The sequence below is a fragment of the Colletotrichum abscissum genome (genome assembly GCF_030869225.1).
Source record: "Colletotrichum abscissum strain IMI 504890 chromosome Unknown Scaffold_47.1, whole genome shotgun sequence".
Classification (NCBI taxonomy): Eukaryota; Fungi; Ascomycota; class Sordariomycetes; order Glomerellales; family Glomerellaceae; genus Colletotrichum; species Colletotrichum abscissum.
Genome location: NW_026850398.1, coordinates 315070 through 341972, shown reverse-complemented (window position 1 = coordinate 341972; position 26903 = coordinate 315070). Strand labels below are relative to the sequence as shown.

The following is a 26903-nucleotide window of genomic DNA, read 5'->3' as shown; positions in this document are numbered from 1 at the left end:
CTATGCACACGACGCAAATGATGGAACAACAGCCAGGCCGTTCACGGGAGGAAAACAATCACGCATTCACATAGGTAGACCACCGAGAGGTTAAAAGCAAATGGGATCCCAATTTCTATAAACAAAAAGCAAAACAAATTCGAACCGTGTACAATCTACTGTTACATGAGATAGCGAGCTTCCTGTGACCGACCTCTCCATGTCCCTTAGCCGACGATGGTCTGGCACTCGGCCTCAGACTTGTTCAGCTCTCCAATAGCCTCGGCCTCGCAGCCGGCAAATCCGACAACATCGAGGAAGATCCCGATAGGGCCGCTGACAACAGCAAGACCTAGCGCAGCGGTACCGCAGATTGCAATCTTTCCTACAGCAGACGTGACGGCGCCAGTCTGGCATTGGCTGCAGAGAGTGCCACAGTTCATCTCTCCGAGCTTGCGGCCTTTGCCACCGCCATTCTCGATGGCCTCCATGGCAGCGTTGCGAGCTCCCGTGAGTCTGTCTTGAGCCTGCTTGAGCTTAGGGTCCTGGCGGGCGATGAACTGACTGGCGCCCGACCCGTCGTGGTTGGCAATGGCGGGGCTAGGGGCAGCCATGCCAGTGGCGGCAAGAAGAGTGACGAGGATGGCAGAGGCGTGCATCTTGATAGTGTTGGTGTTGGTGGTGTTGTTGGTGTTGGTAAAATGAGGGTTGGTTTTGAATGAGTGTAGGTAATGAATGTTTGAAGGAATGAGCTGAATGGTATTGTAGTGTGGAATGATCGTGATGAGGAGAGAAGTATGCACCTTTGAACGGGAGAATATCTTGATCCTTTATAGTCTCCAAGTCCACCTCATTCTGGTGTCTTTCGGATGGTCCAATGGCCAGTACGAGATCACTCGCATGTTGTCCCTTCAACATCTCAAGACGTAACGACACGGCAAGACCGATTCTTCTGCCCTATGCACTACTCTGTATAGTGCCTCGTGACTATGAGTCTTGGCTGCGACGAAAGATGAACTCTCAAAGGAGGCAGAATTCAGAAGGACCAGAACTTCCTGCATGAGATTCTCGATCAGGCCTAGTTCCGGGTCTTGGCGAGGAAAGTCATGTATCTGGATGAATTATTGTCCTGCCAAGGCATGCTCAAACTGTCAGATCTGTGTTTCCGGGGTCCCCGGCACTGTCAGCAGATCATACAGCGATAGGAGCGGCTATTAAAGTTAGACATAAGAGCCTGGAATGCAGTTGCCGTGCGATTAGGTACATGGGGATGATATTCTCCCGATAACCGGTGCAGCGGATGAGCCCTCCTGCGGGCCGTGTTTGCGCTAACTTGTTAAAGTATATATAGTCGTAAGGTTGACTAGGAACGACAGTTTCCGATTCATTTTAGACCCGCTGATGTGGATAGGGCCATTGGGCGAGCCGCGAGACTTGATCGAGACGGGCCGATCAGGCCGAAATACCCCAGCCCTCAAGGGTCCTGGCACAAGGTAAGGGTGGGTTGATTGAAGAGTAGTTTCCTAATCTGCACAGTATGCTATCGTCCGTGCAGTGGCATGTGAACTGGAACACTATAAATAGACTTCCTCTATAATAGATGGATCTTGTCACATGTGGGAGAGGCCATAAGCTACCAGTATTGACAGGTAGCTATTATGAAGATTTGTATCTTGCCGTTCGGTATCGGATTCTGTATTAATTCGAGGCCATCTACCTTAATTCAAGGCCGCGGAAGCATACAAGTTCATCGTAATCTGTCGCAGGATCGGTAACGGGAACGATGCCAAGTAATGGGATCCCGGGCGAACCATAATTTTCTAGATAGGCTCGGTTTCATCCCGGTCATTGGCCGAGAAGTAATGTAGTTCTGCAAGACATGATAGCCGCACGTCACATGGAATGTCCCTAAACATTACATACTATCTACTTCGTTCAGTACCTTATTCACATCGTAATAAGCCACAAGAATCTTGACTGACAGCGTTCATCTATCGCAACGTACATTTGATCAAGGAGCATTCCGCATCAGCAGCTTCGACGCCCAATTGCCGCCATACAGAGGAAAACTGTCAAGCGAGTAAGGCCAAACAATTTTCGTGGCCAGGCCTGTGTCTATTCCGCAAAGCTTAAGCCCGTGCCTTAGTCATGGGTCCAAAGAAACTATCCGTAGACTTCCTCTAGGCCCATAAGGCTGATGTCTGCAGGGAAGTGAGCTTTGACCCGAACGCTAAACTACATTGGACTCGTTCTGGATGGAGGCGTGGGGCCCCGATAATCTGCATGTGCCCGGTGGCTAGCAGGGATGTCATTCCCTTTGCCATTGCGCCCGACAACACTGCCAGGGTCCAAGGATTTGATACTAAGATGGATTTCGGTTATAGTCGAGAGCTTTGTCTTACGGTCCTCGACGATGGTTTCAGCATACTACCGGCTATAGGGGGAATTCTAGCCTTGTCTCAACACGTTACGAGATCAACTTTTATTGCGGGCGTCTGGCAAGACGATTTGGGGCTTGGCTTGGCCAAGAAATCTTGTGATATTAGTCGAATTGGTGGGCGTGTCAGGCGAAGCCTACATCAGCTATCTTTTGAGCAATTATCAATCAAAAGTTTGCACGCATGCTGGCTTCATGACTTCAACCGAGTCATACTCAAAAGTATGCTTCCAGTCTGATTGCAAGGCACAAGATGGTAGACCATACACGGACATAGGTATTTAGAAGAAGTAGAGAATGGATTCGCTTATTTCGGTGCACGCGTTTTCCAGGCTACCCAAAGTCATTACGGGCACTTTAAGAACTATGGGTCTGCTGACATCTTGAGTGCAACGATACTCACAGACCTAGGCGTACGGTACAATGATCTTTGGTCTTCATGCCAAAGCTTAGGTCAGAATGTTGATGGAAGGCTGGCCAACGCATGAGAGATTAGTGTAGTTAATTTCATCTAAGTATCTTCTTGTTCTACCTCAATCAGAATCCGTGCGAACAGTGATCGTCAGACTCGGTCAAGTCGGCCATGTTAGGACCATGCGTTTCTTCTTATGATCAACTGTTCTCAGGGGCAAGCGCCTACATTCTCGATCTTCCAAAGCTTGCCGTTCATCTCATTAGATGGAAGATTGATGGCTTGGTTCAGTTTCAGATTCAAAACTTCCTGTCATTCAAACATACGTGACTTACCAATGATGAAGTAGCTTGTGATGCTTGACTGCTGCATGTTGTCATATTGATGTCCTGGAAGTCAGCTGTGCAGTTGTACAGATGACCGTTGATTAAACAGAAGGAGACCAAGTTAAGAGATGGAATATAGCGCCACTTTGGAACGTAGACAGTTATTACCAATCCCAAGCCTAACATGAGCTCAGGCTTGGTAAATTACCTCGGTTTGGTACGTTGATAGCTTTCTCAAGTTTTGTCTACCTTGTTTTCACTTGCGATTGATTTTCACTTAACGAAAAAGATCGGAACTGAGACAGATGTATATTGTCTATTTTTCAGAGGCTATCAGCAATCTCAGTAGATGTGAGCCCTCCTTCTTACTCAGGCCTAATGACCGTTTGTATGTTGGAATGTCTGGGAAGTGATCATTAGGATCATCAAACCCTTCCACGATATGCCCGTACCCGGTCTTGCAAGCCGTATCGATAATAGTGTCGCTTGGACTCAGAACAAGATCCAAACAAAAGCTCGACAACAGGCAAGTGACCATGTGCAGTCCCGGCTTTTAGCGCGAGATCGACTTCGGAATCAAACCCGACATGTGACCCCTTTTCCGCTACCTTCACCAAAAGTTGCAATGTTGAGAGATGGCCATTCCTTACAGCTGCTAAAACTCCCTTGTACTCACAATGTTTGCACCGCAGCTTAAAAACGTTTCGAAGATCTTTTCGTGCCCCTTTGAACTTGCAGCACGTATTGGTGTCCCGAATTGGCTGCTTGCTTCGACGTTCAGCCCTTGAACAAGGAGAAATCGCACCGTGTGCAGATGAAGGTCGAGCACTGCTGTAGCAAGGGAGTCATATGGAATTTCTATAATATCATCTCAGTGATGATCAATCAACCAACGAAGCCTGGATACCTGGCCCGCTAAGATTACTGCCTCGACATTCTGTTCTGAGTGGAACTTCTTCCTGTCACTTTGTAGAGCTTGGAGCGCATTGACGGGCTTGACAGCCCCTGCGTCAGCCGAAGTCTCTGTGGTCGATGCGATCTCATCTTGCTGGAGGATTGTAGCCAATATCTCTACTAGCCTAGTTGCGACTGATTCGTGACTTCCTCGGTTTGCAGCATGAAGAGCACAATTATGCACCGATCCAGAATCCTTCACGTGGCTGCACATCAATACTACTATGATTCGCTTTCGGTCTGCAAAACCATCCTAATTGCGACACCCAAATGAACATTATGTTCCCTACTGACTCTTTTTCGTTGCCATAACGCTTCGGACACTTTGTTCCAGGTTCTCAACGTCTCAGAGTCTTTGAATTAGTATGTATTCAGCATCGGGCTATACAAAGGACGAATGTCTAAAAGTCCTTGACCCACGGTCTTTAGGTGACTATTCATTTACAACTTAAATGAACTCTGGAGTTTCAATTATAGCTAACTGGGCGAGCCAAATAAAGTGTGCAGATCGCCGAATAAGCCCAAGACGCAGAACGATACACAATCGAGATGCTAGAATCCTATTACGTTAATTTTATTGTAGATGCTTCACTGTTCTCCAAATTCCTCGATGCTGAGTTTTGTTTGGTTTATTGTTGAATCCCAAGAGCCTTAATATTCGCAAATGGGTGGGCCTTACGTATTGTTCAGATGTTTAATGGCTTTTACGCACGCGATGTTCGGCCTTTTCCCCTTTTGGGACCTGCTGGAAACGAGGGCGTATTATTTCTTGTCCCCCCTTTCTTTTCTTTTTTCTTTTTTTTTCTTTTTTTTTTGTCTGCGAGGAACTTTATTTTCTCGTGCCACCCCCAACTCCATGCCTAAGTATTCAGATAAAGTTTGGCTGTACCGGTAGAATCAAGTACGGTCACCCGACATTTCAGAATTTCTCTATACCTTGAACATTCCTGCCATGACCAGACTGGCCAGTCCACGCAATGTGGAAACCACCATCAATTACTATCGAGATCCCGGCGATGGAAGTGAGCATGCACCAAGCATTGCGGGAAAACGGAGCACATTCACCCAGCCATCAGTCGATTTTGCCACTGTTGTTCACGATATCACTGGGAATGAAGGCAGCTTCACTCTCGACAGCCATGGCTTTCAGTTCTGTCGCCACGCTAGTCAGTTAGTGGATTTTGCGAGTGATCAAGAAATTAAAGAAGTTTATTACCCCGAGATCGAAAAGCTTCTATCGCAAATGTAAGTATTCCTTTAGACCGTCGTAATCGGGAACATCCTTAATCCATACCTAGCACTGGCGCCTCACGGTTGCACATTTTCGACCACACCATTCGGAGACCGAATCCCTCAGCCGCGCACTCTGATGATGAACGCCGACCAGTGAAAAGAGCTCACATCGACCAGTCAGAGTGGGGGGCTATGAACCAAGTTAAACGTCACTTGGGCGAAGAAGCGCCTCGACTATTGCAATCACGATTCCAGGTTATCAACGTTTGGCGACCAATCAAGACAATCTACAAAGATCCTCTCGCGGTTTGTGACTCTCATTCCGTGTTGGACACAGACATCTTGCCGGTCAAACTCATTTACCCGGACTGGGTGGGCGAACCATGTACGATTCTTCCCAACAGCAGGCATCGCTGGTACTACAAAAGCTTTCAAACACCAGAAGAGGTGATGCTTATCAAGTGTTATGACTGGAAGGTGGATGGGCGCGCTCGCAGGGTCCCGCACGCCGCATTTACGGATGCGGAAATGGTTGACAAAGACCCAAGACAGAGTATCGAGGTTAGAGTGCTTATTTTCCATGAGGAAGACAAGAGTAAAGTCTAGATAAGTAGATTCCCGTTCTATTCCATCGCTCTTGAAGTTCCCGCCTTATTTGGCCTATTTCGCTTCCGTCAACCTGGCAATCAGAGCAACGAGGGCCTTCGTCGGTGAGCACAGATGAGCCGCAAAATCCCAACGTCCATCCATGTGTGCTAGAACTTTCGAGCGGCTGATGCATCGAGTCACATTACAATGAGTGATATTCCCCAAACATTGGAGACGTAAGTCATCCGCCAAGGCTCTCCTCGCTAATGAGATTAAGTCGTTGTATTTCATGTTAGCAAAAGTTAGTTAGTAAGTGTGTGAATATATCAAATTTTTTGGTGCCACAGACGGTGCATCAAGAATCACACCAGCTGTCCTAATCCCGCTCTCGCAAAGCGCAATACCTGTACCCTGCCAGATATTGCACCTTTGGTCTCATAACTTATTGATGCCCAATAAAATTCACCTACACTACTAAGGGCCTGAGGTCTTGACAAATGGTGGCCCGAGCATTCGACTGTCGGGATTCGCCCGAAGTAGTAACCCGCCGAAAGCCACCTATGAGCATTGTGCTTTTTACTTTAGCCTTGTGATTCATTTCCGACGTTGTGTACGTCTTCTGTCTCATTCGTCTGGCTTTCAGTCTGTCCAGTTAGTTTACGATTCACAGTACCTCTTTATTTCAATATGCCGAATCCCGAGTCACTGCCTGACAGGGTTGCTGAGGAGAATGCTCCTTTGCGCGTCATCTCCCTCCAGCAACTCGTCGATGGAGATGAGGTGTGCCGTGAGCATTTGCTGAAAGCATGTACCGATCTCGGGTTTTTCTATCTTGACTGTCGGGAGGTTGCTTCTGGCCAGGTCATGGCAAATGTACAATCTATGTATGACCTAGCTATAAGCTTCTATGATCTACCTCAAGATGAAAAGATGGCGTGGCTTGTGGACCGGGATCATGATGAGCACTTAGTCATGGGGTCAGTTCGATCTCCTACTAGTGCACTGCTTTTGTCAATCTGACGATGGGTTGCCTTCTGCTGCAATAGATACAAACCAGCAGGGCATGGCAACGGGCCAGTCGAAGGAAAGAAGGACGGGTTCGAAGGGCTTATGGTGAGGCTCCGTTCAAATTCCAACGTCTCGTACTCCAATTCATATGAGCAAAACCTGACTTAAGAAGCTTTTCGAACATCCAATCTCGAAGATCAGCGATCTTTCGACATTTCCAGGACCTAGTGTGATCGCAACACAGCTCGACGTGTTGAAAAGTGCTACAGCAAACTTCCGGGAAATCAGCATTCTCTTACTGTCTCGACTTTCTGCCGCTTTGGGTTTGAATGAAGAGCTTGCTTATCAGCAATATCACCGTAAAAACGCCGTTTGCCCAACAGCCTTGGGTCTTCTCAAGTACACCCTCGCAGACGTTGAACCTGAAAAAGTGGGCCAGATTGCTCATACTGATGCTGGAAGTCTCTCAATCGTCTTCACCGAGGTTGGTGGTCTCCAGGTTCTAAAACCGAATGAGGATCAGTGGTACTACATTGCGCCCAAGCCCGGGCACGCAGTTGTGAACGTCGGCGATGCGCTTCGCTTCATTTCTGGGGGACTTCTGGAGTCGAGCTTGCACCGCATAATTCCCCACAAGGACGAAGTCACGCGTCACAAGTATTCTATTGTTTACCTCTTGCGACCTGAAATGGATGCAGAGTTCGTTGACTCGGAAGGTGTTACTTGGAAGGGCCTCGACTGGACGAACAAGAAACATGCCGTGTTTCGTGCAACAGCCGAGGAGCAAGCCACGGGGACTTACTTGACTGGAAGAGAAGGATATGTTGGCTATTGGGATCCGGAGGTGGATAAGGAGAGTGAAACTATCATGGTATAGTCGGGGATCAGATGGCGTAACTACTCTGTCCTGCGTTCGATCGATAAGAATGGCATGATTTAGGGCATCAAGAACCGGTGTGATTATCGTATATTGAAAGAGTACTCAGACAACCCTACCTCATTCACGCGATCCGTGGACTTCAATCCCAAGTTACAGGCGACAGCGGAAGGCCAAAATCCTGGAATTTTCGCTTTCCTATTTTCATTTTGCTTGATCCGTCTCTTTCCAGTATGCCAAATGATTGCAGAAGTAGAAGCCCTCTCAGCTTGAGTTTCTTGCCATAGGTTGCCGCCTGCTTCAATTGGCAGTGACATCCTGCCGTTTGGTGGTTGTTTCGTTACGTGCACTAAGGTACTTCGCAAGCATTTAAAGCTGTGTTTCTGATTGAATAGGGAACAATGATTTATCACGAAAGCAGGCACATGGGACTTTCCCATTATCCGATACCTGATACATATCATGAGATGAAGTAGCTTATAAATATGGCTTGAGGGCTTTGACAATTATCAAGCGAACCATCATATGGAGATAGATATATATTACAATGTCTTGCATTCATTCTTGCCTGACGTATGTTTAAACTAAGGTACTCGTAGATAGAGAGTGCCTCTAGCTTTGAATAGTATCAAATGGGATTTGATTTCCTCTTGCTTCGGAAAAAAGAAAAGCAAAAACCAATGAATTCGATCAAGGACAGATACTGAAATCTCATATGAACACCAAGATTATCAGATTATTAGAAGCCAGTGGCATCAAAAACAACGGGAGCTGTCGACAGCAACCGAAGAAAGGAAAAAAAGATTTTGCTAGTATTTTTTGTGTCACCTATGGAACAAGAGCTAAATCGCTACCGAAGGATTACGAGATAAACTAGAGATGCCGAAAATGGCAATACTCCGAACCGAACCTCAAGGCACGTCTTGGAGACAGATCGAATGCACTCCTCCCTACGATAAGGTAAGAGCTCTACACTCCACCTCTCAGTCACATACGCCCAAGACCTGATTGAAGGCTGAAGTCAAACCTCCACTCTGTCGCTCGACCTTGCAGCTGTGACGACATTTGCCAGCACCTTCGCCACAACTTCGCAATGACTACACTCAATATCAAAGAAACGGACATCCCGAGTTTGGAAGGGCAGACTGCAATTGTTACGGGTAAATAACTTTGAGTCATTCCACTTGGTTCTCAATACTAATTACCATGAACACTTTAGGTGGTTCGTCTGGAATTGGATTGGCCACTGCAAAGATCCTGGCATCTCGAGGAGCTGGCGTAGTGATTCTCGATGTCTGCCAGCCCACAGAGACACTGCCATCATCTGTACAATTTCGCAAATGCGACATCAGGCGCTGGCTTGAGCTTTCCGATGCGTTCTCTCAGATAGGACGAGTCCATATCGCGATTGCAAATGCGGGAGTAGATGAAGACGGAACATATCTGAACGATGCGTACAACGACAATGGCGACCTGCTCGAACCAAATTACGATGTGGTTGATGTAAACTTCCGAGGCACTCTGAATTTTGTAAAACTTGCACTTCACAGCATGAAAAGAAACGGCGTACAGGGAAGCATTGTGCTGACATCAAGCGCCACTGCTTACTCCCCGGAACAATCACTCCCTGTATACAGTGGGACAAAGGCTGCAGTAAGTAGAACCTGACCGAGCATAAATACAAGACTAACTAAATAAGCTGATCAATTACCTGCGTGCGATGCGCTCGAATTTGCGAGACACTGATATTACGATCAATGCTGTCGCGCCAGCCGCAACTATCACCGGACTATTGCCGGCGAAGCTTGCTGCTCCAATAATGACTGCTGGCTTGCCAGTGAGCTCTGCGCATTTCGTGGGGCTCGCAGTGGTGTACTCCGCTGTTGCCACGGAAGCCAAGAAGGTTCAAACATATGGAAAGGATACTGCCGAGTGGAGAGAAACGAGTGGCCGTTGGAACGGCAGAGTCATTCTTACGTTGGGTGAGAGGTACACCGAGTTGGAGGAACCTTTGGCGAATTGTCGTAATACATGGATTGGTGCGACAAACTTGCAAGAGACTAGGTTGCAGCAAGCTGCAACAGATTTCAGAAGCTGTCTGTAATGAAAACTATACTCCATAGTCCTGTCCGGGCACGTATGTCTAGATCGAGTTCCCCAACCCGTCAATCTTCCTGTTTCTGGCGGCAGGCCTGGAAAAGTAGCAATGTGATGCTCTAAGCCATGCTTCTCAAATTCTCAAATCTCCAATTTGGGAGCACCAAATGCTCTCCAATTCCACATATGAAACATATTGGGGGCTCAGCCAACTCAAAGCCAACAAACTTTGGAGAGGATCAACCGTCATTCATCATACCTCACATTTACTAAGAGTTGATTGCAACTATGAACTTATTGTCCCTTTGCCGTGAACATGACATTAGACGTGATGTCAGCCACGAACAGGTAATGACGCGTGAAATCATCTCTACTTCTGCGTCCAGGAAGAATCATGGTGCCTTAGGGCCTTCGGTCTAACCAACTGCCTCAGCAACATGATACCCAACATCGCGTGAGAGATCATTTTCGTCACTTTTCATAGTACTTTTACTTGCTTGATTGGCCAATTTGTTTTTCAAAATCGACTGGATATCAAAATCAAACTTGCACGGCTTCAGACAACTTCGATCCGGGCGCAGTATTCCTCTTTCATCCCGGGAGAGTGGAGTTAATGGTTCTCTGTCGGCTGCCGGCCTCGCTTTATTGCCCGATTTGTATGAAACCCGAGTCGCGGTCTCCTCGCAAAGTTTCCCAATCTATCCCTTGGTGGTCAATGTGTGTGACCCACACGCCCAACTAAGGTAACAAGATCATAGATCAATGGTAAATACTTTCGTCTCAAGTACGGCACCTAGGACAACTGCGCTAGAAAGGGTTCTGACGTAGCATTTAACTTGTCTTCGGTCACCAATTCACCCCTCTCAGTTCGTTCGAGATCCATCCACTGGCGATCCTTCTACCAGCGTCAAAATGATTTCCCTACATGCGTTGGCGTCTTTTATCCTACCTGCTCAGTCAACGTCGCTGAAAGTTTTTGACCAGCCAGCCAAATCTGGTCAGAGGTCTTACAATCCTAGCGAGCCGCCACCTGCGGCGCGGTTTACCGCCAAGATACACCCTCGAGAGCGAGAGGTTTCGGCGGAAGTGAACGGGTTTTTCCTCAATCACTGGCCATTTGCAGATTCGAAATCCAGGAAGAAGTTCGTGGCTGCGGGTTTCCCACAAGTCACCTGCTTCTACTATCCTACCGCGTTGAACGACAGGATTTCTTTCGCCTGTTATCTTTTAACGCTTTTGTTCTTAATTGATGGTGAGTGACGCTCTTCCAAAAGCTTGAGCAACAGACCAATTGAATGTCTTGAAATGCTTTCATGGCCAAATCTGCTAACGCTGTGTTATGATAGATCTCTTGGAAGACATGTCTTTTGAAGCAGGCTCTTCCTACAACGAGAGACTCATACTACTCTCCAAGGGGGAGTCGTTGCCAGATCGCAGTGTCCCAGTCGAATGGATAACTTATGACCTGTGGAATGATATGAGGACTTGCGATGAAGTCCTTGCCAATGAGATCCTTGAACCAGTATTTACGTTCATGCGCGCTCAAACTGACAAGACGCGACTACAAATCAAGGAGTTGGGGCACTATTTGAAGTATCGAGAAAAGGACGTTGGCAAAGCGTAAGTCTACTCGGATATCTTTTATTCCCCTTTTGTTCAAGAATTCACAATGTCTAGATTGCTATCTGCTCTCATGAGGTTTAGCATGAGCCTGCATCTTAGCCCTGAAGACCTGAGCTCGGTCGAAGATATTGAGCTTAACTGTTCAAAACATATCTCTGTTGTCAACGATATCTATAGCTGGGAAAAGGAGTTGAAGGCTTCCCAGATAGGCCATAAGGAAGGATCCGCTTTGTGTTCATCCGTGTCAGTCTTGACTTCGGAGACTAGCCTGGACTATTCGGCGTCGAAGCGCATATTGTGGATAATGTGTCGCGAATGGGAGCTTCTTCATAGTAAGCTGGTCACTAGTAGAATTTCTAGTGCTGCGGGCTGTGGTTCTGACTTGCAGGCGTTTATGAAAGGCTTGGAGTATCAAATGAGTGGGAATGAGGCGTGGAGCAGCATTACACCGAGATACCATTCGATTTAGATCAACATTGTACATGGATTCGAAACGAAAAAACAGTTCGATCACGATTTCCTTTACAGTTCAACGTCGGATCCTACTTCAGCTTCGTTACTCTAGAATAATTTGTTGTGGTATCTACTTCACCTGCCTCACTTAAAGTCTTGTATACAGTAGTCTACATTTGAACTTTGTATGTATGATGTTTTGTATGACAGCCTCTATTTTTCATCCGCGAGATTACAACAGTATAAGGCATATGACATACTGAGAGACGCCATGCATTTGCTTTTCGGCATCGATGTTCCCTTTCCAGTAGCATAGACTCTATTTCTGTCCAAGTTTAGAGGAACCTACGATGGAGAAGCATCAAGTCCTTTGTCGTGCGAGCCACTGAGATGGTGTAAGAAAAAGGCTCTCAATGAACGTTTTCATGCTAGTTCTAGGCTAAATATGTATAATTTGTAAGACCGGGTAACTCCTTATGCCTTTCCATCTAATGTAGCTCTCTTTCACCAGTTTCCAATTGCTGTCTGACGTCCAAGCGGGACGTTGGCTTTGGACAAGGAAACATCTGCGTCCATAAAGTCGGCGCTGTCGATGGATGCAGCGGAAGTTGCACCACTAATAGCAGCCGCTAGCTTAGCTTCCAATCGCTCATCATGAACGTGGACAATGTCATCCGGGAGCCGTGCCAAGGCTTGGTCAAGATCCTCGATAATATCTCGAACATCCTCTGTTCCAACTGAGAATCGAATGAATGCCTGCGCGAGATCACATCAGTCAATGCAACATCAACAGTTGATTTAATATATGATACTCACCGGGGTGATTCCAGCCTCTCTTCTATCCTTCTCGGACATGATGACATGAGTGGAATTCCAAGGGTGAGTGGCCAGAGTCTTTGAGTCTCCAACACTATTGCGTACGATTTAGTAAATCCTCTGTTCTTTAATAATGCTGATCTTTACTTACTTTGTTTGATGGGATATAACCTTGACAAAGTTCATAAGCATCTTGCTAGCGACGTCTCCTCCCTTAGGGCCAAATGAAAGGACGCCGCCGTAACCATTTCTGAGGTACTTTTTGGCGTTGTCGTGATACTGATTCTTTTCCAGGCCTGGCCTTTTTGTTAGGACATCCAAAAGATGATTTTGTGTCGACACATTGAACGTGCTAACTTACCGGGGTAGTTGACCCATGCAATTCTTGGATGTGATTCCAAGAATTGAGCCACAGCCATTGTATTTTTGGTGTGTCTCTCACAGCGTAGACTCAGTGTCTCCATCCCGATGAGCAGCTGCTGTGCTGAGGCTGGACTCAGTATTGACCCAACCTCCATCAAGATGTCAATCCTCATCGCCATCGCAAACGAGATATTGCCGAAGGCTTTCCAGTATGAGAAGCTCATTGGGCCATCTTTCTTGATCATACGAGGAAACCGGTGACCCGCTGCACCCCAGTCGAAAGTGCCACAGTCAATGATGACTCCGCCGACGGTGGTACCATGACCACCCATCCACTTCGTGGCGGAATGCAAGATGATGTCGGCGCCAAATTCAATAGGGCGGCACCATGTGCCACAGGCTCCGAATGTGTTGTCAACCTTTCACTGTGTCAGCTTTTGGGATTGGCCCTTCGTTATAAGTTTCTTGCTACTTACCACAAATGGAACGTGGTTCTCATGTGCCACATCTGCCAATCCCTGAAGATCGGGAATGCTGCAGCGAGGATTTCCAATACTTTCGACGAAGAGGAGCTTGGTATTTTCATCAATGTGTTTGGCAAACTCTTCTCTGGTCTCTTGTTTGGCCCACTTCACAGTGATACCAAGTCGCGGAAGCAGTGTCTTGAAAAGGCTGTAGGTGCCTCCATATAAGTTGATTGAGGCCACAACATTATCACCGGCTCCTGCTAGGCCGATGATTGTGTTGAAAATTGCTGCCTGTCCTGAGGCTGTGGCTACAGCAGCAGTGCCTCCTTCCAAAGCGGCGGCCCGTTTTTCGAAGACTGCAACCGTTGGCTGCGGATAAGGTTCAGTAAAATGGAGACAATTCCCAAGATAACAGGCATGAAAGACTTACGTTCGATACTCTACTGTAGAAGTAGCCTGCTTCTTGGGTGGCACACACCCTTTTGGCATGCTCACTATCTGTGAATATGAATGACTGAGATAGTATTTGAGTTAGGTAATTGACCATGGCCCATCGGGGATAATCAGATATAAAGGCTCACCACGCTGTTATAGATTGGGACTGCCCGAGCATGTGTTTCTATGTCCGGTCGGTGTCCTCCGTGAACTTGAAGAGTGTCATATCGAAGGCCGTCGTCAAACTTCTCGACTTTGTAGGGCTGGAAAGCATCGTGCCCCTCAGGTAAAACGCTAAGAGAGACAGGGGTTGAGCTCGCCAACGGAATGTCATGGATCGGTTCTCCCATGGTGAGAAGATGGTTTTGAAATTGATGTTTTGGAGAAATGTCGGACAAGTTAGAGCTGCAAGTGATAGATATCTATACTTCAAGCCTAGTATTGTCCGGGTGTTCACTAATGGTGTTGCTGAGATCTCAGTCATTCTCATCCGGGCTTCGGCTGCCTTCCCTGTTGGGAGTTGTGGCGGCCGACACCTCGGAACTCGCATACTTCGGGAAAAGCCCGAGCCCAAAGATTCAAACCTCGCAAGCTCCGAGCGTTTGCCAGGCAGTATCCGCGACGTATAAGCCGATTTTGCCAAGCGGTTACGGTTTCTCAAGCGCGCGGTTCGATCCAGATTTTCATGAAGCCATCAATACATCGCGATGAAATCGTTCTTTGATCTCGATAGCCTTCTATTACGGCATTATGCTCACGACTATACCAATGGAAACCACGGCTTGGCCATGACCTTTTTGGGTCTCACTGTAGGACTGATCGTTTTGTTATGCGCACTCTTGCCAGACAAACAAAAACTCGTTCCTGGTGTTCTAGTCGTGGGTGGGAATGCTAAATACAGCATCAAGGCAAATCGAGAGCGGTTTCGCCAAAATGCAAAAGAAATGCTTCAAGAAGGGTACAAGCGCGTATGTTGCCTCCTAAAGAACAAAATACCTGAGTCATTCTTACAGTGTTTAGGCGAAAGGCGACTTCTTCTACGTCCCCAGTCCACTAGGAGAACGTCTGATGATTCCCTCGAAGTACTTAGAGGAGCTCAAGACGGCCCCAATCGACCAGGTAGACTTTGTTGCTACGTTTATCGAGGTAATGAGATCATCCTTCTACTAAGTTAACTCATTCATGATGATTCTAATGCCGGAAAGATGTTCGAGGGCAAGTACACCACTATGGGGAGTAGGTCGACACTGCATCCTCGCGTTGTTAAGGCGCAACTGAATCATCATCTCGGTAGGTGGTTCTACATAAGTCATGAGAGTTGATATGATCTTTCTAACAAATTTGTAGCCGACGTAATGCCGGCAGTGCAGAGAGAAATAGTTGACGCATTCAATGACACATTTCCTGCTTGTGAAGGTTTGCAATAATTATGGCCTTGACGAATGAGTTTTCTCCGCTAACCCGAACAGATTGGACGCCCGTCCCTGTCGTGCACACATTGACGCAGATTGTGGCAAGAGTCTCGAGTTGTATGTTCGGTGGCACCACTCTATCTCACAATCGAGAATGGGTACAATCATCTATCGACTTTGCCATTGACGGCTTCATTGGCGCTCAGAAGCTGAAAAGATACCCCGAGTTCCTGAAGCCACTTGCAGCTCGTTTCATTCCGGAGATTGCCAAGATCGCCGGCCATTACGCTGCTGCAGAAGCTGCAGCTATTCCACTGCTCGAGAGTCGCCTTCGCACTGGAGATAAAGCTGAAGATCTTCTATATTGGATGGCCGAGCAGGCGAAAGGCGAAGAACGTGACATGGCATTCCTGGCCAGTATTCTCTTGAAGATAAGCTTTGCTGCGATACACACGAGTGCAGCTGCACCTGCACAGCTCATTTACGACCTATGCGAACGTCCTGAAATCATTGAAACATTGCGGGACGAAGTCGAGAGCCTTACTGGCAACGATGATTTGATAACAAAATCGGGCTTCTTGAAAATGGTGAAGATGGACAGTTTCATGAAAGAGAGCCAAAGATTTAATCCTCTACTTCTAAGTACGTTCACCCCAACGAGTTCTAGCCTTTCACAGTGGTCACCTAATACATCAACGTGTGCAGTCACATTCGAGAGAGTGGTTCACCGGCCTTATACACTATCCTCCGGGTTCACAATTCCAGCTCATACCACCATTGGGATTCCAACGCAAGCTATCACAATGGATGAATCTTTTTATCCGGACCCCGAAACTTTCGATGCGTTTCGCTTTGCCAGGATAAGAGAAGAGCGCTCAGATATGGACGGTCGCGCCCAGTATGTCGCGTCGAATCCGACATCTTTGAGTTTTGGTTACGGGCGCCATGCTTGTCCAGGACGCTTTTTTGCGGCTCATGAGATCAAGGCCATAATGGCCCATCTGTTGAAAAATTACGAGATGCGATTTACACATGGACAGGGACGCCCGCAAAGTGTACGAGCGGAAACACAATATCTACCGGACCCATGGGCGACTGTGGAGTTCAAGAAGAGACTCTAGAGCGAATACTTAGATAGTTTTAGCGTGGCAATGAACCGCTTGGAGGTGCACTGAATGGAACCGGCTAATCGTCTCAACGCGTTTTCTTCTTTTTCCAATGTGTCACCCACTACAAGTTCACTCAAGGAGGGCCCAACCTAAAGCCGATTTATTTCTGAGAGAACAAGCTCCAAGTTCCCAAGCAATTTCTCATCATACACTGGCCTTCGAGTGACTTCCTGGAATCTAGATATCCACCCACTGACCAGTGGTCTGAGTTTTCTGACAGCGTAAGGGAGCTCCGTGCTCGAGTCGTTGCGATAACAAGTCTGTCGCATGCACGCCACATCAGACAGTGGCAGCAGCCATTGTGTCACGGCTGGACTCCAAATTCTCAACGGGGCAAGAACAATCTCCATCGGAACCTTTCCGTGTTGGGTGTGTCCGATTTCTCTTCCTGTACGCAGTACGTACTGCGACAGATATGGCGAGGAACCTTTTGACCACGTGTACCAGACCATGTCTTCTTAGCTATTGTGGCCGTTCCCTGGAGAATTTCTGCCACATAGCCAACTTTTACTTTAAGCGGCATGCATAAGCCGTTGCTCTGGTGTAGCTGACCCCAGAATGTGTTGTAACTGAAGTGGATGCGCTGTAGGGTAGTTGAGCCGGGGAAGCCGCACTCATGAACCCCAGCAGCGCTTGGAAACAGCCCTAGTCATAAGGTGTGAAGTGGCTACGGCCTGTGCATAAGATGGAGGCAGAGCGGGCGTCTGGACAACTTCTATAACGTGTGCGCAATGCATATTAATGTTGACTCGTGGGCATACTGATACGCTGGCGAATGACCAAGATCTAGGCCTCTCGGCGACGTTCCATTTTAGCAAACTTGAGGCTGACACAGCTGTTCAATCTCAGGGTGTGTTTCTCATTGATGGAACGCTAGACCTGTTACAGTGCTCCGGCGGTTGTGGCTCATCAAGCGTAACACTCGTATGTTTAAGCTTCTGCGAATGCATATGGGACCGGGGAAGTCAGAAATAAGGTTTCGGGCTTGGAAACCTTGAACCCGTCTTGAAGCCAATACATCCACAATTGTTTTGAAGTCCAATCAGATCTTCAATTCGAATGACTCGCTCTCCCGGCTGTTGCCAGGATTATCGGCTAATCTACGGGGAAGAGGTCCTTATAAGAAGAAACGGTCCGATCATCTTCGGATAGATCATCGGGTAGCGGCTGAGACCGAGGCCAGGAGAAGGGAGACTCTGCAAAAGCTTGGCGAAATATGTCCGTAACCCTGAGGTAACCAAAGAAAGTGGTGTCTGTAATCCCGAGGCGGGCAGAGGTTGATTAGTCAACGTAGGTGTATTTTGCACTCGTTTGGCTTTCGAGTCAGAATATTCGATTCATCTCATGATGTGTATTTCAAGATTCCGCTTTCTTGTTCGAAGATGTAGGTAGAAGAAGCTGCTCAAGATAGAAAGTAGATACGTCTCATGCATGCCCGCTCAAAGCTTCTTGTAGCTCCTCGAGACGGAGACAGATGGGCCGTAGCGAATTCTGGTGTGGCGCCCACCTCTGTCTGTCAACTGAATTGCGCAAAGATTCCAAGAAGCCTCCAAGCTGCCGTACTTGCAGCAGAATCAAGAAACCAAAAATCTCGCAACGTTCATGGACAGTATCAATCTGATACTGTCCCAGTAATACAGGAATCCAACGGTGTGCATGTCCGTATGCCTCAATTCTCCCGTCATCTCCGAGATTTGAGGCTTGAGAAGCACATTCCCACACAGATGCAATATCCTCTAATATAGCCATAATCTTCTCGGCTAGCAATATTGAGAATGTCATTACCCTAGAACGATTCCGGCACGAAGAGCAATGACTTATAGATCGGCATTGGGTTATCGACTTTTTAAGCAGATGTAGGGAGGTTTCCGCCATGCAAAAGGTTGTTACTTTGCTCTGCGTCTGCATTTTTTCAAGCAAATTCAGCGTTACGCCAACACAGCGGCAAGGCGCTGTGGCTGCGATGCTCGTCTGTGACCCCGGCCCAGTGATTGGGCTGCCATGGCTACGGTTAACAAGTAACGGACTTGGGGCATTTAAAGGAAAGCTGTGTGGGTGGTGGTGAGGGGTGAAAGGCACCGTGGAGCTGATACCGTGCGATGAGAGACTAGACGGCGCCCGTTTAGGGGCAACGAAATCATGAGAGATATCATGAGAGGTGTCATCCCTTGTGTGATTGCTCTTGGACCGCTGAATAGCATTCCATTGAGAATCATCTACATCCACTTAGCATCAATCATTTGATCTAGACAATGGCGGAAGCTTTCAGAAGCAGTATTGCGTAGCTGAAAGCTGGAGAGCTCTAACTCACCTGACGATGAGCTGCTTCTAGCAAAGCTAGTTTCCCGTGTGATTTGGACGTTGAATGGGGTTGTACTGGATGCAAATGCTTCGCTTAGGTCATGGCCTTCAGCTTCCTGTTCGGACAAGTTTATCTCGGCATCAAGTAATTGTAAGTCGTCCATATCAAACTCATGCAAGTCTGACTCCATGTAATCTGGAAGGGCCAGATCCTCAAAGTCAGGCGGTGTGCCAGACGACTCCTCTTCCAGCAGGGTGCTTGGTGATTGGCCCGAGCCAACGAATGTCGGGGTTTGGATGAGCAAATTGGTTGACTGGGAGTCCATGTCAATCTCGGCTCGCTCCGGTGGCAAGATTTGATCCGATGCAGCACCCTTTGAGACACATTTGGGTTCAGACAACTGCTCCAATTGCGCCGATTGTAATCGCTCTTTGGGTGATTCAGAAGGGACCATCATCGGCGGTTCTTCTGACGTAGACGGCGTGATCTCGCGAGGCGTTGCGCTTTTGTGCGGCGCTGGGGGCCTTCCACCTTTGCGACGCCTTTGTGGTAGAGTATTGGAATATGTGCAAGCTAGATTTCGGTCTCGGCATCGTTGACAGCCAAATCTGTGTCCAGTACATTTCAACTGAGTGAGCAGGTCAGCGCGGTTTCTCATGAGGTTCAGTCAATCAATCGATTATACCTTCTTTGCTCGGCAGCCGTCACAAGCAAAATGGTTTGTGTTCTGACCCGGTTGCGGTAGTTGATGTGTACTTGAAATGCATACGACCTCTCCATCTCGGTCTTCGGTTCGAAGCGTCGCAAACATGTCGAGAGAGCCGAGTTCTGCGTCTTAACTCAGAAAGTTTTCGGTAAGTTGGGACTAGACGAACGATATCACCACATTCTGGAGCAGAATATCTCCAATTTGAACCATCTGAAAGCTCGATAGACACCATCTGCATGTCGTGAGGCGGAGTCCGAGGAATGCAGGGTGCCTTGTCCATTGATGTAACTCTGGTCTAAGCTGCGTCTCCGCTGAATGTCTTGAGATAGAAGGTGATGAACTTTATTCCTAGTGTTGAACTCTAAATAAAGTTTCCCTCGCGCGGTCATTTCAGGATGAAGATTCCCAGATTTGCATTATTCTCGTACCACTTGTCGAGTCGTTTTGTCCACTGGGACCCAGTGGTCCGGACCTGGCTCAAAACACGAATATCCCACATCACGGGATGGCGCCATGACAGCGGCTATCATGATAGACCGAGGCCCGGGTTGCCAAACATGAGTCCCCTAAGTTATCTTCCCCGCGGTGCCTACCCCGGCTCCCACACAAAAAGGGGCGTGTCACTAATCACAAAGCAAAACTCAATTTCTCTAGGAAGTCAGGCAAAATCAACATCTTCGTCCGGTGTCCCATCCCTCACAAAGCTCGACAGTAGTCAGGCATAAATGCCAGAGCTCAAAGTTCGCTGGACGGTTGGGATTGCTGTCTTGGGAGCAAACCCCGGACCGAGCCAACCGTGCTCAAAGTTTGAGTTATTCATATACAAAACGTCGTCTCAAGTTCCCTTCTGGAAGACCCTGAATATCATGTATGTGGATGAGACTACGAGTCTCGGCGTATCAAGGAGCGGGCCTAGCCACGTTCTACCATCTCCACTGTCTGCTTGCTCCACCGACCTCCGATCGAGGCCGACATTCCGTCCGGGTTGAAAGCCGTGCATAACCCTGCAACAGTCGAATGAAACTATCCACTTCCTCGGCGCCCCTCGCGTGGCCCTCGATCGTTCACCGCTGTTTCCCTTGCCCCCCAACTGCCCCTCTCTTCTTGATTGACAGGTCGTATCAATATCAGGGTTGTGCTCGCAAGATCGGCAAAGTGATTTCTAGGCGAGAACCCCGTAGACGAAATAGGATGTATGCCGAAGAAATACGATAGCCTCGCCACGCTGCTTTTCCCATCTTGGTCCCGGGGAGGTGGAAAATACGCGCTGCGATGTGCAACGGGGTAATAATGGACCGTTTTTCGAACAGGGGTAGTAAAGCATGGAATTCATTTCCACACGTTAAGTAAACCCTGACTTCTCGCGGGGTTATACCCTCTAGATGTCTCTAGATGTTGGGTTCGAGTACTTCCGTACGCCTCAGGATTTCAAGGAGTAAATGGTGAGTGATTGAGGCAATTTTCACACTCTTTCAGACCTACTAGGAGCAGTCGATTGCACCGCATGAATCAATATGCAATGACAAGCCCACATGGTGGTTCAAGATGCCTCGGCGGATTGGTCAAATTGCTTGAGTTGGTTGCTTGAATATGAAAGATTTTTGTTTCGATGAGCCCAAACTGCAAGACCGCTGGGAAATGATTTTTGAGAAGCTTTTTCAAATGCTATATCTGGCTATTGCGAGTCCTGTGACTTGCCCATTTTGGCCTACTTGGTTAGATCCTGAACCTGTCGATGCCAATATTGGAATCAAGTTGACGCAGTGGCCTCTGTATTGCATCAGAATGTCGCAAACTCGAAATTCGTGCTCATGGATTCATGAGTCTTTGCTTATTCAAAAGTCGATTTTAGCTTTCATAAATAATTAACACAACTGACTTTCAAATAAAAACTCGACTCTGAAGATGAATGAGCAACTTAAGCTTCAAGTTGACACGACATCAACTTATTGAAAAGTTTCCAGATATTCACCAATTATGCAGTTTCAGTATAATAGCGACGTTCTGACAGTTGAAGCATTTCGAACTTCGCGTAGAACTCATTTATTAATCCTTGGTTTGAGGCTCTGAATGATAGGACGGTATCTCAGCCCGTACGCTTTTGGGGTGGATTCACAGATTGAATCTTGCCCTCCTATGGAACATGGATAGAGCTTCTATCGTTGACTCCTTGCGTATGGGGAGCATAGAGACGTATCCACATTTGATTACTTACACTTATAATTGAATCGTCCCCCCACTAGTGCGTCTCTGAAGATCGATTTGTTTCAATCTAGTTAAAAGGTTGTCAACTAAGGTAGGCACATTCTTTCAGCGTACCTCAAGCTCGAAAGTTGGCATCACGCAGTCCTTGACGATAGCAATTCAATACAGGCAGCCTTTTGTCCCGGATGAGCAATGACATTATTCGCGAAGAGTCATTCATGATCCAGGGTCCTATTCCAGGAGACTCGTAATGTCTCCTGCGTTTGGGGTACGGCGCTCCTTGGAGCCTCTCGGTAAAGTGGGTGTCGCCGTGCCGGTGACTTTGCCCAAGTAACCTGCCAACTATACCTCACTTTTCTCAGATGGGTGACAGGAAATTTTATTTTTCCTAGGTACTTCCTCCTTGGTGGCTACTCCCAATCACATATCCTGTCGCCACCAACACAGAACGAACCTCAGCTATCACGCCCCGAGGCCCCACCCCCGCATTTCAGCAGGACATCCCGACACTCCTCATGCTTTCTCAATGAAACCTCATGGTGGTCCCGGGGCCTCTATACAACTTTTTTTTGGAAAATTTGCAACCCAATACCTCCCAGGGTTCGGTCGTCGTAGTGTCTGTCTTTAAATATGAGCCATTTGGGCGAGCCCGGGACGCTCTTGAGACCCCTTTTCCTCACCCGTGATCATATCATCCATCTCACTTCGCTTCTGCTCTTGACTGTCGTGGTATTCTTTGCAAAAGTAACACGATGTCGATCTTGCCTGTTCAGGAGATTCGGCTGCAAGAAGATGTGGACACTAAGTTGAAAGAACAAACGCTGGGAACAGTTCAGCTTCGCCACAATGAAACCAATGAAATCATTCTGGTACCCACGCCCTCAAATGACCCCAACGATCCTTTAAACTGGTGAGTGTTGATTCATTCCAAATTGCTACGAATACCACGAGTTGAGGGAGACTTGCGCTGAATCATAACGTACCAGGTCACCAACACGCAAATACTACATTTTTTCGCTGACATGCTTTGGAATTTTCTTCGCCCATGCCGTCATTGTCGGGCCTGCTGTTGCCCTAGAGTTGATCACTCTCGAATTCTTCGGCCCTGGGCCTGACACTGTGCCAAACAACATTGCTAAAGCATCATACCTTCAAACCGGGTGTTCACTCATGATTGGTGCGGGCAATCTTATTTGGGTGCCTCTGGCAATCAAATACGGCAGAAGGCCCGTTTACATCGCGTCCTACCTTTTACTTACGGCAAGTTGTATATGGAGTGGCGCAGCGGCTTCTTTTGGCAGTGCACTTGTTGGCAGGCTCTTTCTCGGCTTTGCTTGTGCTGCTGCAGAAATCGTCGCACCCTTGACAATCACTGACTTGTTCTTCTTGCACCAACGCGGGCGTGCCATGGTGTCAGTCTATCCTTCTTTGCTTACATCCCAGGAGCGCCTCAATTAGGATGAACCGATTCTGACAATCTGCATTAGTATCTACACATGTTCCTTATCTGCGGGTGTGGGTGTGGGCGTGGTGTTTTCGGGCCTGATCACACAAACTTACAGCTGGAGGATGATATTCTGGGTATTTTCTGCCTTCGTCGGAACTTGTACGGTTCTAGTACTGTTCACCTTCCCCGAAACACACTATCGAAGGCGATATGCAACGGAGCTAGAGGTGGTACCATCCAGACACGAATCCACCAAGCCGTCTTCTCAGTGTCTTGAGAACCCTCCTTCTTCGTCGCACACGTCATCTCCATCGACGTGGAAGACCTATTTGGCGACTATGACAGTCTTCTCGGGGACTTACACTAGCGAACCTCTATTGGCTCTGATGTTCCGTCCTCTTGTCGCCATTACTTTGCCAGCCGTATTCTGGGCGACCTTAATCAACGCAATCACCACTGGCATGATCGTTGTGATATCCGCGAACTTCTCGAACGCTTTCTCGACGGTCTACGGTTTTCATACCTGGCAATCCGGTTTAACGTATCTCTCTACGATATTTGGCTCCTTCTTAGCCATCTTCTGCGGGGGACACTTCACAGATTGGATGGCAGACAAACTGACGATTCGGAGTGGCGGAACCAGGATCCCCGAAATGCGGTTACCTGCAATGATAATCAGCTTGATCACGGGTCCATTATCATGCATTTTATACGGGGCAGGCTTCGCGAAGAAATTACACTGGATTTGTCCCACTATTGGTATCGGCCTTGGTACGTTTATCCGCCTTCCTCTCGGTCTCTTTAGACACGCATATGTTATGGAAGGGATATTAGGGCGTCACAAGCTAACTTGGATAGTAAACTTCACCACTGTTCAGTCAAACAACGTGGCTCTTGTGTATATTCTTGATTCTTATCGGCCCATAGCCGGTGAGGTTATAGTAACGCAGTCTTTCTTCAAAGGTGAGCCAATTCCTGAGATGTGCCTATGACATATTTTTGTGAGATACGACCCTTGAGGGGGCGTTTCTTTGTGTTCATGTAGCTGATGTTCTAGTAGCCGTTTTTGGATTTCTTCTCAGCTTTTACGTGAATGTTTGGGTCCAAGAGTCAGGATATCTCTCCGTATTTGGAACCTTAGCGGGTATATCGGCGGCTGTGTTCTTGTCAACCATACCCTTTTACTTTTTTGGAAATCGAATGCGACAGGCAACATGGAAGTGGAAGTTTTCCAGGCAGTTCCTGCACTGGCACCCAGATCGGGAGGTCGGCGAATAGGCTACTGTAGCAAGCGCTTCATTCAGTGCCCGCAACATCCTTCGTCGCTGTAGGTAGATACTTGGGCAATATTTGGAAGGAAGAAAGCAAGAGGGAACTAGTGACTTGTTCGCTTTGTTTCAACATATATGCCTTAGGTTAATGTGACAATTTCCTGTGGCTTTTTCGACAACCTCGTCGCTTTCAGTCCATGTATAGCCCCCCATTGACGAACATGTGTTCTCCATTGACCCATCGGGATCGTTCTTCGCAAAGAAACGCCACAGCATCCGCTATTTCTTCTGGCTTGCCTAGCCTTTTCGCCGCCGGCGTTGCTTCAATTGTAGGCCCTAGGACCTTCATGGCTTCCTCTCCGGCACTCAAGAACCCGTGCGTCGCAGTAGGGCCAGGGGACACAGCATTGACGGTGCATCCATATTTTGGGGAAAGCTCTTTTGCCCAAACACGGGTGAAAGAATCTACCATCCCCTTGGTCCCGGCGTAGATAGTTTGTAGAGGAGGGGCAGCGCGGGAGCTAATGGAACAAATGTTGACGATGCGTCCACTTCCACGAGTAAGGTATGGCAGAGCCTGCTGCGTCAAGAGAAATGTTCCACGACCGTTGAGATTGACCAAAGAATCCCAGTGATCGAGCGTTTGTTCCTCAAATGGCAAATTGATGGCAACTGCGGCGTTGTTGATAAGAATGTCAATGTGACCATAGGCCTCAACTGCACCTTCTATCAACTTCCTCGGTCCGTCCACAGTGCTAATGTTGGCTTCGATCGCGATTCCTGGGGTGGAAAGTGCCGCCACTGCTGCGGCCGCTTCATCTGCTAGGGAGGCGTTTGGGTAGTTGATCACGGCGTGGGCTCCTCGAGCGCTGAGCTCCTTCGCTATTGCATGCCCAATACCACTGCAACTACCGGAAACCACGGCAATCTTGCCCGCGAGACTGTGGTTTGCGGCCATGAGGGTTGAGCTTCAATGAGGAAGGGTGTGGTTCCAGGCAGATTCGCAATCTGATAAGCAGACTTTATGTAAATACTAGCAATTCTCAGTTTTAAAATGTTTGACAGCATCATTTGGGACCTTCTCAAGTTGTAACACATATAAACCTCGTATTATTCAGCCCAGAACCACGATGGTCGCTTGCCCCGGCTCGTGTCGATCCCCCGCTCCCGCCCCTCAAACCCACTGCCGACGTGGTATCGAATCCCGGCACGGAAAGTGGGGGATGGCGTGGAGTCCACTTGCCGTCCCGCCGCTCGGGTCCTCAAGCAATACGGCAGAATAGTTGCGTCGTCCCTCCGACGTGCCTCACCCGGTATCGTCTGAAGGGGTGGTCTGAGATAAATTTGCTCGGACCCGGGGTCAATGATGAGACCACACTGCAACTCGCTCGAGGGACAGCAGTTAAAGCTACTGGGGGAAACATAATTATAAAACTAAGCAGCTTTTGCTGATATTAAAAAAGCAATATGGGATGGCCTGGTCAAGCATATACTCACTTCTTACTCCGTACTTGCAAACTCATCGAAGCCTAATTGATGCGCATTTAATCTCTCTCTTTGGAAATCAGATAGGCATTACACCACACCCACAGTGCTTGAATATGATGCAAGAATAGCAACTCTGTGAACTTCAAGGAAGATATCGAAAACATCAATATACTAAATCGATTCTGACGACGGCCTGTCGTTGGATTGAAAGGTCCTAAGTACTCAGTGGGTCTAGAATGACTCTGGGTAGATCATGATATCAGAGGGTCTTTGTGCCATTGTCGTACCCTAGTCGTTGGGGAGATGAATCAAAATTTCAATATGGATATTTATGTGGTCTGAGAATCTTTTGCCACATGAGGTACTCGGCACCAGGAGCATCGTAAGCCCATCTCAAAACATGTGTTCCAGCCGTTGACTTTACAACGAATTTCATACCATTTGTTACGTATTCACTTAGTGTTTTGGGTTGACTATCATCAAAAGATGCAACTCAGTTACGATAGCCTCAGACCTGACCAATGCAACTCGGTTACTATATACTCAAACCCAACCAATGCAAATCACTAACGTCACATAATCCCTGTAGTGACACGCATAGATTCCCAAGACTCAAATTTCTTCCCCATGTTAGCGGGTGTCTTTGCTCCAACCCCCGGGCGATCCTTGGCCCAATCCTGCAGACCCGCCTTGCTCATTCCGGTGTACTTTTGCAATTCCTCCTCTGAAATCTCAACTCTGTTTCGGTCTTGCATGCGTTGATAGAGTGATCTCTTCTTCGACGTGGATATTGGCATAGACTCGGAAGTTTCGTGCTTTATAAGCGGCGTTT

General features: G+C 47.8%; 11 protein-coding genes across 11 annotated transcripts; 6 read left to right on the top strand and 5 right to left on the bottom strand.

Moving 5' to 3' along the window:
- Nucleotides 1-206: 206 nt before the first annotated feature.
- CABS01_13761 (uncharacterized protein) lies at nt 207-638 on the bottom strand (the record flags this gene model as incomplete). The annotated part of the gene is made up of 1 exon (XM_060547103.1): nt 207-638. One exon carries the CDS (start codon nt 636-638, stop codon nt 207-209), a length of 432 nt encoding a protein of 143 aa, XP_060394693.1.
- A 4422-nt stretch (nt 639-5060) lies between these two features.
- Nucleotides 5061-5947, top strand: CABS01_13760 (uncharacterized protein; the record flags this gene model as incomplete). Its single annotated transcript, XM_060547102.1, has 2 exons — nt 5061-5353; nt 5407-5947. The coding sequence occupies 2 exons, from the start codon at nt 5061-5063 to the stop codon at nt 5945-5947; spliced, it is 834 nt and encodes a 277-aa protein (XP_060394692.1).
- Nucleotides 5948-6616: 669 nt separating this feature from the next.
- CABS01_13759 (gibberellin 20-oxidase) lies at nt 6617-7814 on the top strand (the record flags this gene model as incomplete). Its single annotated transcript, XM_060547101.1, has 3 exons — nt 6617-6906; nt 6976-7042; nt 7110-7814. The coding sequence occupies 3 exons, from the start codon at nt 6617-6619 to the stop codon at nt 7812-7814; spliced, it is 1062 nt and encodes a 353-aa protein (XP_060394691.1).
- Nucleotides 7815-8907: 1093 nt separating this feature from the next.
- CABS01_13758 (uncharacterized protein) lies at nt 8908-9918 on the top strand (the record flags this gene model as incomplete). Its single annotated transcript, XM_060547100.1, has 3 exons — nt 8908-8974; nt 9034-9467; nt 9514-9918. The coding sequence occupies 3 exons, from the start codon at nt 8908-8910 to the stop codon at nt 9916-9918; spliced, it is 906 nt and encodes a 301-aa protein (XP_060394690.1).
- A 755-nt stretch (nt 9919-10673) lies between these two features.
- On the top strand, nt 10674-12003 carry CABS01_13757 (aristolochene synthase; the record flags this gene model as incomplete). The annotated part of the gene is made up of 4 exons (XM_060547099.1): nt 10674-10676; nt 10779-11163; nt 11258-11531; nt 11616-12003. The coding sequence occupies 4 exons, from the start codon at nt 10674-10676 to the stop codon at nt 12001-12003; spliced, it is 1050 nt and encodes a 349-aa protein (XP_060394689.1).
- A 488-nt stretch (nt 12004-12491) lies between these two features.
- On the bottom strand, nt 12492-14418 carry CABS01_13756 (O-acetylhomoserine (thiol)-lyase; the record flags this gene model as incomplete). The annotated part of the gene is made up of 7 exons (XM_060547098.1): nt 12492-12743; nt 12804-12897; nt 12955-13099; nt 13165-13585; nt 13643-14002; nt 14064-14147; nt 14215-14418. 7 exons carry the CDS (start codon nt 14416-14418, stop codon nt 12492-12494), a joined length of 1560 nt encoding a protein of 519 aa, XP_060394688.1.
- A 357-nt stretch (nt 14419-14775) lies between these two features.
- CABS01_13755 (cytochrome P450) lies at nt 14776-16601 on the top strand (the record flags this gene model as incomplete). The annotated part of the gene is made up of 6 exons (XM_060547097.1): nt 14776-15036; nt 15089-15214; nt 15274-15358; nt 15416-15484; nt 15538-16122; nt 16186-16601. The coding sequence occupies 6 exons, from the start codon at nt 14776-14778 to the stop codon at nt 16599-16601; spliced, it is 1542 nt and encodes a 513-aa protein (XP_060394687.1).
- A 2264-nt stretch (nt 16602-18865) lies between these two features.
- Nucleotides 18866-19731, bottom strand: CABS01_13754 (uncharacterized protein; the record flags this gene model as incomplete). Its single annotated transcript, XM_060547096.1, has 3 exons — nt 18866-18894; nt 18961-19493; nt 19637-19731. The coding sequence occupies 3 exons, from the start codon at nt 19729-19731 to the stop codon at nt 18866-18868; spliced, it is 657 nt and encodes a 218-aa protein (XP_060394686.1).
- Nucleotides 19732-22617: 2886 nt separating this feature from the next.
- CABS01_13753 (uncharacterized protein) lies at nt 22618-24590 on the top strand (the record flags this gene model as incomplete). The annotated part of the gene is made up of 5 exons (XM_060547095.1): nt 22618-22775; nt 22852-23277; nt 23353-24083; nt 24171-24275; nt 24373-24590. The coding sequence occupies 5 exons, from the start codon at nt 22618-22620 to the stop codon at nt 24588-24590; spliced, it is 1638 nt and encodes a 545-aa protein (XP_060394685.1).
- A 183-nt stretch (nt 24591-24773) lies between these two features.
- On the bottom strand, nt 24774-25541 carry CABS01_13752 (3-oxoacyl-(acyl-carrier protein) reductase; the record flags this gene model as incomplete). Its single annotated transcript, XM_060547094.1, has 1 exon — nt 24774-25541. One exon carries the CDS (start codon nt 25539-25541, stop codon nt 24774-24776), a length of 768 nt encoding a protein of 255 aa, XP_060394684.1.
- Nucleotides 25542-26643: 1102 nt separating this feature from the next.
- On the bottom strand, nt 26644-26868 carry CABS01_13751 (uncharacterized protein; the record flags this gene model as incomplete). The annotated part of the gene is made up of 1 exon (XM_060547093.1): nt 26644-26868. One exon carries the CDS (start codon nt 26866-26868, stop codon nt 26644-26646), a length of 225 nt encoding a protein of 74 aa, XP_060394683.1.
- Nucleotides 26869-26903: the final 35 nt, after the last annotated feature.